The 15,331-nt window shown below is 36.6% G+C and overlaps 1 protein-coding gene across 1 annotated transcript in view; it reads left to right on the top strand.

Annotated features, from left to right (window-relative positions):
- Positions 1-15,331, top strand: part of Mrc1 (mannose receptor C-type 1) — an 83,831-nt gene that overhangs the window by 49,073 nt on the left and 19,427 nt on the right. Inside the window, exons 13-22 of the mRNA XM_047521459.1 lie at positions 2,435-2,562; positions 3,035-3,122; positions 4,340-4,484; positions 6,008-6,049; positions 7,244-7,407; positions 8,467-8,534; positions 9,894-9,994; positions 10,767-10,909; positions 11,434-11,548; positions 14,424-14,590. Coding sequence (XP_047377415.1) covers positions 2,435-2,562; positions 3,035-3,122; positions 4,340-4,484; positions 6,008-6,049; positions 7,244-7,407; positions 8,467-8,534; positions 9,894-9,994; positions 10,767-10,909; positions 11,434-11,548; positions 14,424-14,590 — 1,161 coding nt within the window. The remainder of the gene's footprint in view (positions 1-2,434; positions 2,563-3,034; positions 3,123-4,339; positions 4,485-6,007; positions 6,050-7,243; positions 7,408-8,466; positions 8,535-9,893; positions 9,995-10,766; positions 10,910-11,433; positions 11,549-14,423; positions 14,591-15,331) is intronic.

Below are 15,331 nucleotides of genomic sequence, written 5' to 3'. Positions count from 1 at the left end.
CCTGATACAGTCAAGTTCACCAGAATAAACAGTCAGTCAAACAGAAATAGAAACAAAAACAGAAACAAATAAAACCTCAATGAATTAAGAATTTGGATCTATCCCCCTTTCCCCCATCTCTTTCTTTCTCATATGTCACATCCTTTCTAGAAAAAGTCACATTTAGGCAAGTACAGAAATATATCTACTGCTTAATATTATTGTCCTGCAGTCATGACCTCTTTGATGGCATATGGTCATGACATGCCTTACAAGACTCTTCAGCGAGACTGATGAAGAATGTCTGTCAGGCCTAGAGACATGGCTCAGTGGTGGAGCCCTTGCGTAGCATATGTGAGACCTTGGGGTCCATCTGAGCATTACAAAACAAAACAAAACAAAAAAACCTGTTTCAGAATGAAGTTGTCTAGTGTCTCTAATTGAAGAAAGAATATGGGGAGTTGAGCTGGTCACTCCCACTAGTAGTGTACCATGGAGCATGGATGGATGGATTATCTTGCAAATTAGAGGAATGAAATTCATGAACACAAGGGTGAGAGCAAAGTAACAGGATTTATTACAGCAATAGAAAGTAAGCAGAGCTCTCCAAGAGGGAGAGATTCCAAGAGAGGGTTGCCAACAGATTTATTGTCTAGAGCTTTTTATGGTCTCGATCTGTCCCTATAGGTGATTGGTTGGGTATAGGATTCAGAGAGGGACCAGTCAATTCTATTTTGTCTTTTCCAACAAATCCAGAGAGAGTAGTTTTCAAGCCTTTATTTACATAAAGATGGCGTGAGGGTTTGTTGGCACAAGAGTAGTGCTTTAGAGATTTGGTAGTTGGCCGTTGCTAGGAGTAGGGGTAGGGGTAGTTAAGGAAGAGTCACTGTGGTTGAAGCCGTCAAGGACAGGGACAGGATGTTCTCTAGGCCTCATTCCCTCCTTCCCCTCTCTGGGGCCTTATCCTATCTGCGTATGCATGGTCTACCTTCCTGCCTCAGTAGCAATAGAGATCAATGAGTTGTTCAATCCAGGTAGACTTGTTAGGATTAAAAGTTATTTTATATAGAAGGGAATATATTGAGCCAAGAGAGAAGAGACTGGATTATTTGAGGACTAACCCAAAGCTGACTAGGTATTTTATTGTTATCTCTGTAAATTTTGCTTCACTACATAAAGGCCAGGTTCCTTGCATATAGAGCCCTTTGCCTGAGGGTGGTAGGCTGTGGAGATTTGTTGCAGATTTTTTTTTTTTTTTTTAAGATAAGCAACAGAATTATCCAGAGCTGGGAAGCGAACTAGGAATTCCACTAAACAATATTCAGATCGCTGTTCAACAGATCAGTATACTTGCTTTATGAGAAATGATGAAGTTTTAGACAGGGTTGGAGTTAGTAGTTATTTGGAAATACATAGACCACCTTTGTAAGTATTAACATGTGGGAACTGATCATTTTCAGCTAATAGTAAATTTATTTAAGAAAATAAAATCTGGTATTGGAGTCTACCTCAGGGAAAGTGCTCACTGGAGACTTGGAAGTCTTGGAAGCTACTGATGTGAAAACTTGCTCAAGTCAAATTCAGGTCAAGGTGAAGGTTTTCTCACATTTCTTGATGACAACCTAGGCATCCAGAGTCCATTAAAAGCAAATCCCTTTTCCCATAGCCTGCCAGGTGATGTTCATGAACAATGAATGAAAATTATACAAGTCAGTGGCTACGATGAACTCCTGTTCTGTTACATACTGGTAGATCCATCCCGGAAGGTCACTGTGGATTCCATTTCATAGTTTCTATTTGCAGTCCCCTGGAGAATAGGAAATAGTCCCTAAATTATGAAAGTCACTAAATGAAGTTTACCTTGTAACTGATTTCTGCCAGATGAGTGTCCGTCTTTGCTTTGTGCTCCACTAGTTATTAAAATGTGCAAGCTGGAGGAAATAAGACAAGGTAGTTTTGAAGGACACTATCAACCACGTGTTGGAAGATTGTGAGGTTATTCACCATTGAAGCTAAACAGAATAACCAGCTAGAGCACAATTTTAGGGAGGTCATTTTCCTTAAGGCTTTCCTTATATGTTTGCTTTTTTCTGCACCAAAAATTTATTTTTTTTTTGCATCTCTAGTCCTCTTTTCACTTTTAACCAAATCACCTCTTTCCTCCACAATGAGCTATGTACATAATTCATATGCTTCTATGATTCTAATCTAATGAAATAATTTTATCTAATAAAATGCTTTTATTTTCTAAGGTTTTCTCAAAAATATCACCCCCCAAGTTTTCCTACCCAAGCATTCACTCATAAGTTGATTTTACATGAAGAGAATTATATTGTTTGGGGATATTACAATGTTTTACTTTTCTATAAATGACATCTCATCAAAAGCAGATGATTACTTCTTTTGATTTGGCAAGCTATGAAGTGTTAAATGGTTTCTGAAATCATATTTTTAGCTGTTTGCAAAAGGAAAACATGAGAAGAAGACATGGTTTGAATCTCGAGATTTCTGTCGAGCTCTGGGTGGAGAACTAGCTAGCATCAATAATAAAGAGGAGCAGCAAATAATATGGCGATTAATAACGTAAGTGCCTTTTCTTTTACCTGTTTGCATTTCATGTTAATGATATTGACAAAATGCTTCATTTCTGAAATTGTTGGGTCATGATGTTACTTTAAACACCTGTTTCATGTCCCAAATTCATGGGCACTGGTTGATCTACTTTTAGTTCAAATTCCTTTAATTTTAGAAGTTTAAATTCAGTCATAAATTGCTCCACCAACTAGGAAACACTCAATACACATTTATCAAATGAATGAATAAATTACCAATGTTCATTGCTTTGCAAGGATTTCTTCTCAAACAGTGGGCCATTTTCGTTATATTTCTAGGTTGTACCAAAACACATATCTATTCTACAATACTTGATTTTAGGTGTTAAATCTTTTAACTAGTCTGCTAATTTATATTTTGGAGGTAAATTTCAAATCTGGTAAGTCTTACAGGTTATTGAACTTGTTTCTTGAAATAGCATGTTTTCTTTATGTTTTGTTAGGGGTAGTGGGCACTACCATGAACTGTTTTGGTTGGGATTGACTTATGGAAGTCCTTCAGAGGGTTTCACCTGGAGTGATGGTTCTCCTGTGAGTAATTTAATTTAATACATCATTTTTACCCATTCATGTATTTACTTTGATGTTATCCTTTGACTTAATTAAAATTTTCAGTAAGACAGGCTATTGTGATGGCTAGATACAATATTTTATGCAAAATAAACACATTTTGAGGACCTGTAGCCTGCTCTTGGGTAAATAGTTCTCCTGATAACCCAAAGCAATAATGTGGTTTACTGGATGGAAAAAAAAAAAGAATAGAAACTCACTGCACTAGTTCATATAAAATATCTTCATTCTATACAAAATTGGTGTGCAAGTAGTTAAAATTCTTCAAGACTGAGTGTTATATAGCCTCTTCTAGGTAGCAGAATTGGGCACAACTTTTTACTTTTCCATTAGGGTTTATCCGATTTCTCCATTCTCAGAATTGGGGAAATAAAATGTTGTGGCACTTGCTGGCAATATTTAGCCATCTTAGTTGTTACAGGAAATTATTTTGTATCACTTCAGTTCTGTCTCCTCTTGTAACCCACCGGCAATTTTTCAAGGTACTTAGAATGGTTTATTTGGTGACTTCATGGATATCTGGATTTTATATTCGTATCTCTGGAAAAAAGATCATAGTGCTCAGTCCAAAATTCTGTGGGCTCTGATCACAATGAAAACTCTGTAGAGTACCTAAATGTAGGACTTCTGTTGATTTCCACTGCTCATTTTGGCAAAGTTTGGTAGGTTTGTTAGCAACATTTTATAGGTATTTTTCTTTGTAAGAAGAATTAATTATATTTCTTTTTCCTACCGATCTAATAAACAGAAAGTTTCCAACAACTCACTGAAATATTATCTTTTAAGAGTAGTTTTAGTAGCTTCCCATACTGAGAAGTGGAACTTTTCTGCTAAGTTTTTCCTATGTATAAATTCCACTCTTGTGGCCCTTGGATCCATTCTATTTAAAGAGAGCAAAGAAAATGTCATAATAATCAATTTCCTACTTTAGTCAACTTCAAAAGTTTCCATGTAATAAAAGCTATTTCTTTCTCATTCATGTTCATAAACTGCTTTCAAGTCAAAGCTCTGGTGAAAAAATAAATAAGTGGATGACAAATGCAAACATTTCTTTGTTCTATTTGGACAGATGATTGACACTGACCTGACACAGATCGTTAATAGTTGCAATCTTGTTTCTAATATAGCACTGCTTCTTGGTCTTTGGGCTAAGATCGAATGTAATGTTTCTAATACAGGTTTCATATGAAAACTGGGCTTATGGAGAACCTAATAATTATCAAAATGTTGAGTACTGTGGTGAGTTGAAGGGTGAGCCTGGTATGTCCTGGAATGATATTAACTGTGAACATCTTAACAACTGGATCTGCCAAATACAAAAAGGTATGATCAACTGCCCTTCCCTTTCTCTGAGATTGGACCACGAATCTTCTGACACCCCTGAGTCCTCTCTATATTAGTGGAACCAAACAAACTACAGAATAAAGGAACTGTCAGGGACTGTCACTTCACAGGATAAGAATGAAGTCATCATGCACAGATAAATGTTCCAAAGGAACACAAGATCAAAAGTCCAGGACAAGAGTCACATCCTCCAAAACTGTTCCCATAAGCAGCTCTGATTTTGGCCCAGTTCTACAGTAGCAGGAGTGGGTGGGTGACCTGCACTGTGAAGCAGAGTAATAAAAGCGCAATGAAATTTCTTTTTTGGTTTTCACCTCTAACCTTTGACACCAGTCATCAAATAGGTTAAAGCTGTTCCAGGTCTGCATAGTTTAAGTGTTGATTTCTCACCTCAATATTTGACATTAAGTTCAAGCACCATTTGGAAGTCCCTGATGCCATTAGACCAACCATGTTATAAGGTGACTCAGAAAGTTCCACACATCCAAGTCAAACACTGAGGTCAGAGATCCAGGTTCTGATGTTAAGATAAACACACAACAAACACGCAAACATACCCTTGAACTAAATATCTACATCAGCTTCCTTTGTTTAATAGATAAATGGAACCACATCGCCCTCTGCTGTTGGGAAATCATGGCAGCTGCCCCACTCAGCCGCTAGGGCACCTCAATGCCCCTGCTCCCTGGCTGCTTAGCTTCCTTATTCCTTCTGCTTAGACAGTGCTTTCAAAGTTTTGGAACAGATGAACCAGGGACCATGTTTCTAAAAAGGTGTCCTGGATGCCAATGACTAGTATCCTTTTTGTATTATTAGTAAAACAACTCTGTTCTACTGTTCTAGATGTTAAATACATTAACCCAAAAGGTGGGTAACCTGAGTCCTTTTATCAGATTCCAAGAAAATTCAGATACATTATTAACTCCTCAGAAAGAAAAATAATTAATTTAAATTTTAATAAAGCATATTTAATAAGATTCTTTGAGAAAATATATTCATATTTTATACATAAATAGTTCACAATTGAATAATGAAATTTTAAGTGATTTCACAGCTAACTATAAGGTATCTCACTGGAAACCTAATATCTATTGAGTACCTACTGCATACCAATAACTCACATATTTTACCCCATCTATTTACACATACCGTTAATCCCTTTTAGCAGTTAACAAAATAAACACATTAAATCTAGGCTTATATTTGAAGCTGGCCTTCCTGATTTTAAAACTTGTGCTCTTTTCTTTCCTTTAAGTTACCACATGTGCCTAGAAACTATCTTCCAATTTCTGGTGACCATTATTGTACCTAATTTATTTAAATTTTAATTAATAATTCTTTTTCCTTCATTTTCATCCTCTCAACATAAGTGAGTTGGGCAGTGGAGGGGGTAGGGGGAGAACAATAAAGATTTTAGCACTATTGACCCATGGAAATAGAAGGACCTGTGATCACAGAAGTTCAAGCACTTTTTATATCTATTTTTTCCTCTTGTTTTACAGGAAAAACCTTAAAACCAGAGCCAACACCGGCTCCTCAAGACAGTAGGTGTTTCTATATTTTCCAATTTCTGTATTGGTAGTCTTTCCCCGCACCTTTACCCTTTATCAATGAAAAAAATTATCCAAGGAGGGTGGAGAGCAGGTTCTTTGTATCTTTGAGACTCTCATGCAGGGTTGGATTTTCTTTTCTAGAAAGAAGTTCATATGCACAAACCTAAGACCTGTTAGAATAGCTTCCCATGGGTTTATGAACCAAAGGGCCCAGATTTCCTCTTCTTTAGCATGTAGCCAATGACTACTGCAACAGATCACTTCAAATTTGGTGGCTCAAAACAACAGACTTAGGCTGGCGATATAGCTCAGTTGGTAGAGTGCTTGCCTCGCATGCCCAAGGCCCTAGGCTCAATCCCTAGCACCACACTACATAACACATGCTTATTCTCTTATGGTTCTGGAAGAAATTGGCCTTAATGGGCCAAAATCATACTCCCTTCAGAGGCACTAAGGGAGAGTCTGATTCCTTGCTTTTACCAGCTTTTAGAGCTGCTTCCTTTGCATCCAGTCCCTTTTTCCTTGAAACCAGCATTGCAGGATATTGCTTCAGTTATCATATTACCCTTACATAGTCAAATCTCCCTCTCCATTTCTCTATAAGGGGGCTTGTGTTACATTGAGGGTCTGCCCAGAAGATCTCGCCTTCAAAAAATACTTAATTTAATCACAATTACAATTTTTTTCCTTATAAGATAGCATCCACAGATTTCAGGAATTAAGACCTGAGTATTTTTGTGGGACTTTGCTCAGTCTCCTATAGCATAGAACCACAAAAGTCCATTATTTGGAAGAAGTCTTAGAAGTTTTCTTGGTATATGAATTCCTTGGTTTTCCAATTCTACCCTGATGTACCTAAGATCATCTATAAAAAGTTATTTCTTAGATTGGGATAAAATCTGACTTCTCATAGCTCACTTTCCTGGACCTAGAACACCGTGGTGCACTTACATAATTGCTTCCAGCTATGCTATCCTATGATCACACTGGGTGTTCTTTTACCCTCTAATGACAAATGGAATTTAGGGAGAGAAACTACCTAGTTTTTGTAGGGTTGGTGAGAGGTGAACATTTGGCCTTAAGCAATACAGTCTGTATTTGATATAGAAATTCTGCTTATTCTGGGATCTCAAAGTTATAGAGTCTTCAAGTAAAATTCATTACCTTTTCTCACCATTTTTTCAGATCCACCAGTCACTGAGGATGGATGGGTTATTTACAAAGACTACCAGTATTATTTTAGCAAAGAGAAGGAAACCATGGACAATGCCCGAGCATTCTGCAAGAGGAATTTTGGTGATCTTGTTTCTATTAAAAGTGAAAGTGAAAAGAAGTTCCTATGGAAATATGTAAGAACATGATTAATTTAAGAAACAGCGACTTGTCATAAACACAAATAATGTCTACCCTTGGCGCTCCACGATAGAATTTCAAACTGCTAAAGTTGCAGGTCCTAAGTTCGGGTGGCTATAATGGAAGCTCCCTCCCTTATGGGCCTTGACGGATGTTTTACCTTATAGTTTGAATATTCAATGCAGAATTGCAGAATCCAGAAGCGTTTTTTAGTTTGGACTTTATGAGAATTCATACTTGATGGCTTTGAATTCATTAATTTGATTTTTCAAAGATATTAAGTCTTAACAAATTGTTATATATCACTCCTGGACCCTTTTTATGTCATATATGTTGGTTAATAATTTTTCAGAAATCTTATTTGGATCAAATCTCTGGTTAACAAGTAGTACAGCTTGATTATTCATGTAAAAAAATCTTTCTTGGATGTCCCCAAATTGTCAGGCATTGCTGAAGGTATAGTTTATTTTCTCCTAAGAGTGCTTGACTCAGGATCTTTCTGATTTAAAAATATTCATGGCATCCCTAATTGTTTCCAAGAAAGGAAGTAAGAGGGAGAATAGCAAAAAATAAGTTGATCCATACTGAAAGAAAAAAAATTCATTTGATTACATCAGTATGAGTATGTAATCTGACTGCATTATTTATGCAATATTATATATATTTATATTATATATTATGTATTAAATCCATATATAAAATATAAGTAATATGCATTAAATATATACAATGTATATAAATCCATATATATGCATATATATATAAAAGTATTTGCTTTGATGCATAATCTCTTCTAGCTACTTTGTTTTAAAGGGTGTTTTCAACACCTACTATGGGCATTTGATATTATGGAGAATGACTTAAGAAATTTCCTTTATAAATGTGGGTTGATACATTGTGTGTATATCTTTTTCTATTACTATGAAGAACATAAAACATTTCTTCATGAACCTTAGAAAAGATTCCATATAGACTTGTTAATATGTAGATTTTATTTAAGAACTTGATTATTATGTGGTTGTGAATTGAATTTTATGTAAAATTTCATCTTCCAGGTTAACAGGAATGGTGCACAGACACCATATTTTATTGGTTTATTGATTAGCTTGGATAAGAAGTTTACGTAAGTAAAATCAAGCTACAACAACTTTGCTTAGGATAGTAATCTGATAAATATCTTTGAGTTATTTTGCATTTTGCTGAATGCTTTGCTGAATGCTTTTTAAAGCGTTATATAGTATTTTTTGTTCTGAAGTCTTCCTTAAGAAAGTAAAAAAGAATTATAATTGATCCTGTTAAATATTTTTAACATTAATAATTCTCAAACAACTCAAAATTGAATTTAATCTGCAAATGCCACCAGTCTTTGTTTCAGCCATCAGTAAATCATCGACTAGGAAATTAGATAGATATTAATGCTCAATTTATTTTAAAAATCATGGTCCCATTGGACTAATAGTTCCTAGACCCACAGGATCCTTTTCTGACTGCTGGTTCCTACGAACTGCCTAGCTGTAGGGTTTTGAGTACGTCTCAACTGCTCAAAGTACTTTCCTTTCAAAAAAATGATTGTTCTGCTTTTTGTTGGATAGAAACAAGAAAAACTGTGCAGGAGGGAAGAAATTAGTACTATTTTGGGATTTCTTTCCTTATTTATTAAAATGTATGTTCTGAATTTGAAGCACAGATATGGCCTCCTGGCTTATGCATAGATATTGTAGCCACATATGTTCCCTGTGACATTTATTAACTTATTTGAGCAAGAGTCTTTACTTCAAGCCCTTTATTTTTAAAGGACCTATTTTATCATCTCTAAAATGAGAAGGCAGGATCTGATGATCTCTTTTCCTTCCAGCTCTCACAATCTTTGGGTTTCTATAATTTAGGAAAACAGGCATTGACCCACCTACCTTACAAATAACCAGAGTGAAACATAATATTGAAAGAATGAACCCCATGAGAAATTCTGTATTCTCTGCCTCTCTATGGGTGATGTGGGAATCATACCTGAATACTACTGTGGAGGGATTTCTGCTTCTGGTCAATTTCCGGAGTAATTGGGATCTTCATTTCTTCTCCTACTTCAGGTCTAAAGGTAGCTTCTTCCAGGGAAGGGAAAGAAGATAGACTGACCAGTATCCATTATTCATATCTGTATAATACATTTTAGTGGATGATTTACTAATAACTGATGATATCCTAAAACAAAGATAGTTGATATTTTGCCAGATTAAATCCAATTTTATATTGTTTGTGAATTTGACCCAGAGACATGAGGGTTGCTACAGAGGGGCATGGTGCTAAGGGACAACCAAGTGCCTGGGCATTTGGGATTTTCCTGCCAGTCTCTTTTGGTTCCTTCTTCTGTTTGCTTAGCATCCTGTGCTCCCTACCCTTGATTGACTTGCCCTTTCCCATCTCTAGGTTGTAGCCCACTATTACTGAATGAATTGTTGCAAAATGCTTGAATTTTCTTTTCCAGTTGGATGGATGGAAGTAAAGTGGATTACGTAGCTTGGGCCACAGGTGAACCCAATTTTGCAAATGAGGATGAAAACTGTGTAACCATGTATACAAATTCAGGTGACAACACAAAAATCTTCTGGAGTTTGTTTTGTGGTGTTATGTGTCATTTCCTACATCCTTAGGCTAAAAGTAGCAAGTGTGCACTTAAGTCAGGCAAGAAAAGGAGATTTCTAATCTTAATGGCATGGCTATCAATTTATAAGGAGAAATGTGTAAGGATGCTTACCATTAAACTAATAAATGATAGTCAATCTTCTCATTTCTTCCCAAATTAAATTTTTTTTCATGATCCTACATGTGGTCAATATCCAGAATGTTTATCTATCACCTTTATCTCTTTTTCTAGCTCCATATTATTGCTCTAAAATGGGAATAATGATATAATCTGATTTTGTGAAGATTAAATGAGATAATGCATCTAAAACTGTACAGATGCTTAGATATTGTTAGATTATTATTATTAGTGATTATTAATTAGTTAATGTATCTGCAACACCAAGCACATGCTTGGTTCATAGAAATCTCTCTATAAAGCTGAGTTATTATTGGTCTAAGGACATAACAAAAGGGATAGTGCATGGATTCTTCTAGTCACTGGTACAAAAACCACTTGATTATATTCTAGACCTTTTTTTTTTTGCAGTGCTGGGGTTCAAACCCAGGGCCTTGTGCTTGCAAGGCAAGCACTCTACCAACTGAGCTATCTCCCCAGCCCTATTCTAGGCCATTTTTGAGAATCCTTATATAATATAAACACACTTCTAAAGTAGAGTAAGTGTTTTTAAACATAAACATGTAAGACTAATTTAACTACTTTGCTCTTTGCCAGGGTTTTGGAATGACATTAACTGTGGCTATCCAAATGCCTTCATTTGCCAAAGACACAACAGCAGCATCAATGCCACTGTTATGCCTACTACACCCCCGAGCCCAGGCGGCTGTAAAGAAGGTTGGAGTTTGTACAATAACAAGGTACTAGGAGAATTATTTGCAGTCCTGGTATTGACAAGTCTGGAGCATGACATTGCAAATCTCTCTGCTCAAAGTTAGCTTTTGCCTACTCAGCACTTTAGGAAAGTTTTGGCAAGTATAAGTGGAGGTTCCTATGACAAATTCTCAATAGAAAGTGAGAACATGCTTGAGGTATCCAAATCATTGTATCTTTTATCTCAAGGGAGAGTAAAACTTTGTAAGTCAAAAGTTAACATTTTTTTCAATCCCTATTTGGTTATTAAGAAAATTTGTATTTAGCTCTGTTTTTATATATATGCATATATATGTATATATATATATATAATTTTTTAGTTGTAGATGGACACAATAACTTTATTTTTATATGTTTATTTTTATGTAGTGCTGAGGATGAAACTCAGTGTCCTACAGGTGTAAGCCAGTGCTCTACCACCGAGCTACAACCCCAGCCAAAATAATTTTGATTTCCACAGAGCAAACTTTATTATCTTTAATTAACCTAAGTTTTTCTCCTTCCATCTCAGTGTTTCAAAATCTTTGGATTTGCTGAAGAAGAAAGAAAAAATTGGCAAGAGGCACGGAAAGCTTGCATAGGATTTAAAGGAAATTTGGTATCCATACGCAATGAAAAAGAGCAAGGTAAGCAGACCATTTCCCAGTCATTGATGAATTTAAATATGTAAGTTTGCTCATGGATGGTAGGATTGCTGATTGTATCTTTTTGGTTTTTCAGAGTAGAAACCAGTAAGGGGAAACAACAACAACAACAGCAACACTTATTTAGAATGATTTTATTCAGTTGCAGGCGTCATGGTAGACTTCTGACATAGAATATTTTTCTATTTTCATAGCCACTCCATGAAGCAGGAATTATTATCCTATTTGGAGAGTGAGGAAATGGTGTTCAGAGAGACTTGAGTCAGGGAACTTCACTGGTAAAAGTGAAGTTTGGATTTCAGTTTGTTTCCCAAAGATCCAGAGAAGAGTGGTTCCAAGACTAAAAGGAAACATTGCTGATTTCCCATTTACTTCTCTTCTAGTCACATGATCCTATAACTTATAATACAATCAAACTGATAAATGTGAACTTCGAACAAATATAGAAAAAAATTTTTTTATCAAATGTAAGGATGAACCAGAGTGATGAAGAGCATCAAAGGAGAGATATTGCCATGTCCCTATAGCAGATGGTGAAATTCATTCTACTGTTGCCAAAGAATTGCTTGACCACTTTGTGTGGTCTTTTGGGGGCAGACTTTGCTAAGATAGGTATTAGGTTAGATTTGTGATTTTCACTTTTTAAGGAGGATGTTGACCAACTGCAGGAGATTCAGTCTAATGATAAAGAGGTTGGGAACCACTGCAAGTGAGTCATGAATCAAAGACCCTAAGGTTCAACAGTTTGAAGGATTATCCTGAGCAGCCCCCAAAGAAAGATCTAGGACCAGTGAGTGGCAGTTACAGGGCTATAGATTTGGACTCAAAATGAAGAGGCCATTCCAATATCAAGACCTGATCAGATCAGATGCTTAGTGAGGGAGCTGAGGTTTCCAAAGGACACAAAGACTTAAATTGGGGGACACTCAGGTGGACACTTGATAGAGTCACACTTACTGTAGCAAAGAGGTTCATTAGATGTTTGTTGTATGTATAAATTAATGAGAATGTTGTAGGAAAAAAATGTGAACTGGATATTCTCTACATTTTCTTTGTTCTGAGATTCTTTGACTTCCAAAATCACTGACTACCAAAAATGACATATTTTCAAACGTATAAGAAAGAAGGAACTAGAAACCTGTGGGGTGCTTTCCTTGTGTTTATTGTATAAATGCTGTCATGTGCTTTTCTAGAACAAATTGTACAACAGACCAACTAAGCGTTCACTGAGAACCTCTGACAAGTTCAACAACTTGCCAGACACCCAAAGCAAAGGGTCAAACCACAGCACACATTACAAGAATATTACATTCACATTTCTCTAACTGGCCTCCATATTTTGGGCTTAGCTACCCAGCAGAGAAACACAATAATTGATTTCCTCTCTTAACCACAAAGTACTGATTCCTGGCATAGCAAAATTAGAACCTGGGTAATAGAGATGTACAGAAGGAAACAATTTTCAGATAAAATAACATTATTCCTGGCAAAACAGGCACACATTGTTGAATTCTTATTGTGGTTGTTGGCAGTGAAAAAAGTCAGTGCTGAATATTGGCAGGTGGAACTTTTCCACATTTCATGTCAAGTTGGGAATAGGCAAAAGTTAGGATCTTACTCATGAAGCAAAATAAAACCAAAGTAAATATCTACCCATGCTCTTATTTCTCTGAAACATGTTGGAAGAAGTCTTTTTTTTGTTATTGCTTTTTTACCTTTAGTTAATGGAGAAAAAAATGTAAGTCTCTGGGTGAGCTGATTACTGCTCTACCACTCTGCAAAGAGTTAGCATATGACAATGGCCGATTCTTGGAATTACTGGTTCATCAGTAAACAGACCAATGCACCTCTGTAGACTTCAAGTGCATTTTCTGTTAGAAACCCCAAGAACTTAGTTATTTCATTCCAATTTACATTCAGGAGACATGATTAAGCATAAATGTTCACAGAATGCTGTTCTTTTAAGCAGGCACTCATCCACCTAGAAACCAAAGGTTTAGGCACAGTTGCTGGCAGTAGAAGGCACAGTGGAATGGGGATGGGCTAAAGAAAGGGAATGTGGCACATGTACATTGAAACCTTTTGTAGATCCTGGGTATTTGCCACTGTCCTCTCCGCCACAGAACCGATAAAGGAACAAGATGCCATATTGTTCTACATGATCTGAATTTCTCCAGATCTCTTTACCCAATGATGTGAACACTTCAGCATCATATGTGCACTGGATCCAGGAACACTCAGTACCAGTGACCCCTAGGAGTTGGCCATCCAGAAGGAATCCCACCTGGGTAGCTCTTTTGCTTCAGTAATCTGAGATACAGCTAGTTTGAGAAACTAATGCTCCTTGTTTCAATTTTTGGAAGTGTTCTGAGTTAAGAGCCTTCTCTTCTATAGTAGTTATAATTGGAGTGTTTTATTTTCATAATAAGGAGAGCTGCTAATTCATAGGATGACTTCTTATGAATTAAAAAAAATGTACCTCTTTCTTCTGGATGGTAGGGAACCACAACCCAGATCAGGGTGTATAACATGGAGAGTGGGGCATGGGATGAACTTCAGCCTCCTTTGTGTCTCTCACCCTGGTGCTTTGTGCAGGGTGCAGCTTGCACAACTGTGTCCAGTAGCCTAGATAAAACCTAGTCTTTTATGGTAGGAAACTTTTCAAAGTCCAGAGCTCAGTGGCTAACATGATACTAAGGTATGTGTTTGTTTTCACCGTAAGTGCTTTTAAATAATAATAAAGACTTGAATCACATGCTCTGAATTTTTTTTACATGCTCTGTATTTCAAAATGAACATATTAAAAATATTTTCCATATTTTGAGTTTTAAAATGATTTTGTGAAACTTTCTTTTAGCATTTCTTACCTATCTTATGAAGGACTCCACTTTCAATGCCTGGACTGGGCTGAACGATGTCAATTCAGAGCACACGTTCCTTTGGACGGATGGGCGAGGAGTTCATTATACAAACTGGGGGAAAGGTTACCCTGGTGGAAGAAGAAGCAGTCTTTCTTATGAAGATGTAAATATGACTTTCAGATCACTTCTCTATACATTCTCAGCTTCAATAGAGTCATCTTATTATTGATTAACTTCCCATGGAAAAAAGTCTACAAGACTACTCTTTACTGTGGTTCATTCTTACAGATTTTAACCGTTTCAGGCCTTGAGGGAAGGGGTATATGTTTGGTAGGGAGCACTTTGCTTTGGGAGATTGGTGGTAGTAAGCAGGAGGAAAACTGGATCTGTGATAAGATGGATTGCTGGTGGTAACACTTGAAACCAGGGTCCTCAACTTTGTTTCCATCAGCTGCCTCTTTCTCCTTGCAGCTGTTGTAGTATTTGGGGTCCAGGTCTGGAAGCTACTACTGCTTCTAAAGATATCGTCAGCATCAGCATCAGCATCATCATGACAGAGATCCTATGGACAGGATGTTTTGTGTGCCAAATATTGTGCTAAGTGTTTTTGTTCATTAGCCAAAGACTATTGCTTCTTTTTTTTTTGCGGTGCTCTGGATTAGAACCCAGGACCTTATGCTTGCAAAGCAAGCATTCTACCAACTAAGCTATATCCCCAGCCCAGACTATTGCTTCTTTATTCTACTACTTTTATTCTTATATAATAGAACAGTCACCCTGCTGATGTCCAGCAGCATGCTAGGAATTGTGAGAAGAGTGAAGAAACGTAAGATTTTGTTTTTACCTTTAAAAGGCTTACACTTAAACCCACAGGATTTTTGGAGTAGAGTAGAGACTCTGAGCC

The sequence above is a fragment of the Sciurus carolinensis genome, chromosome 12 (assembly GCF_902686445.1).
Source record: "Sciurus carolinensis chromosome 12, mSciCar1.2, whole genome shotgun sequence".
Lineage (NCBI taxonomy): Eukaryota > Metazoa > Chordata > Mammalia > Rodentia > Sciuridae > Sciurus > Sciurus carolinensis.
This window is presented reverse-complemented; position numbering and strand designations above follow the sequence as displayed.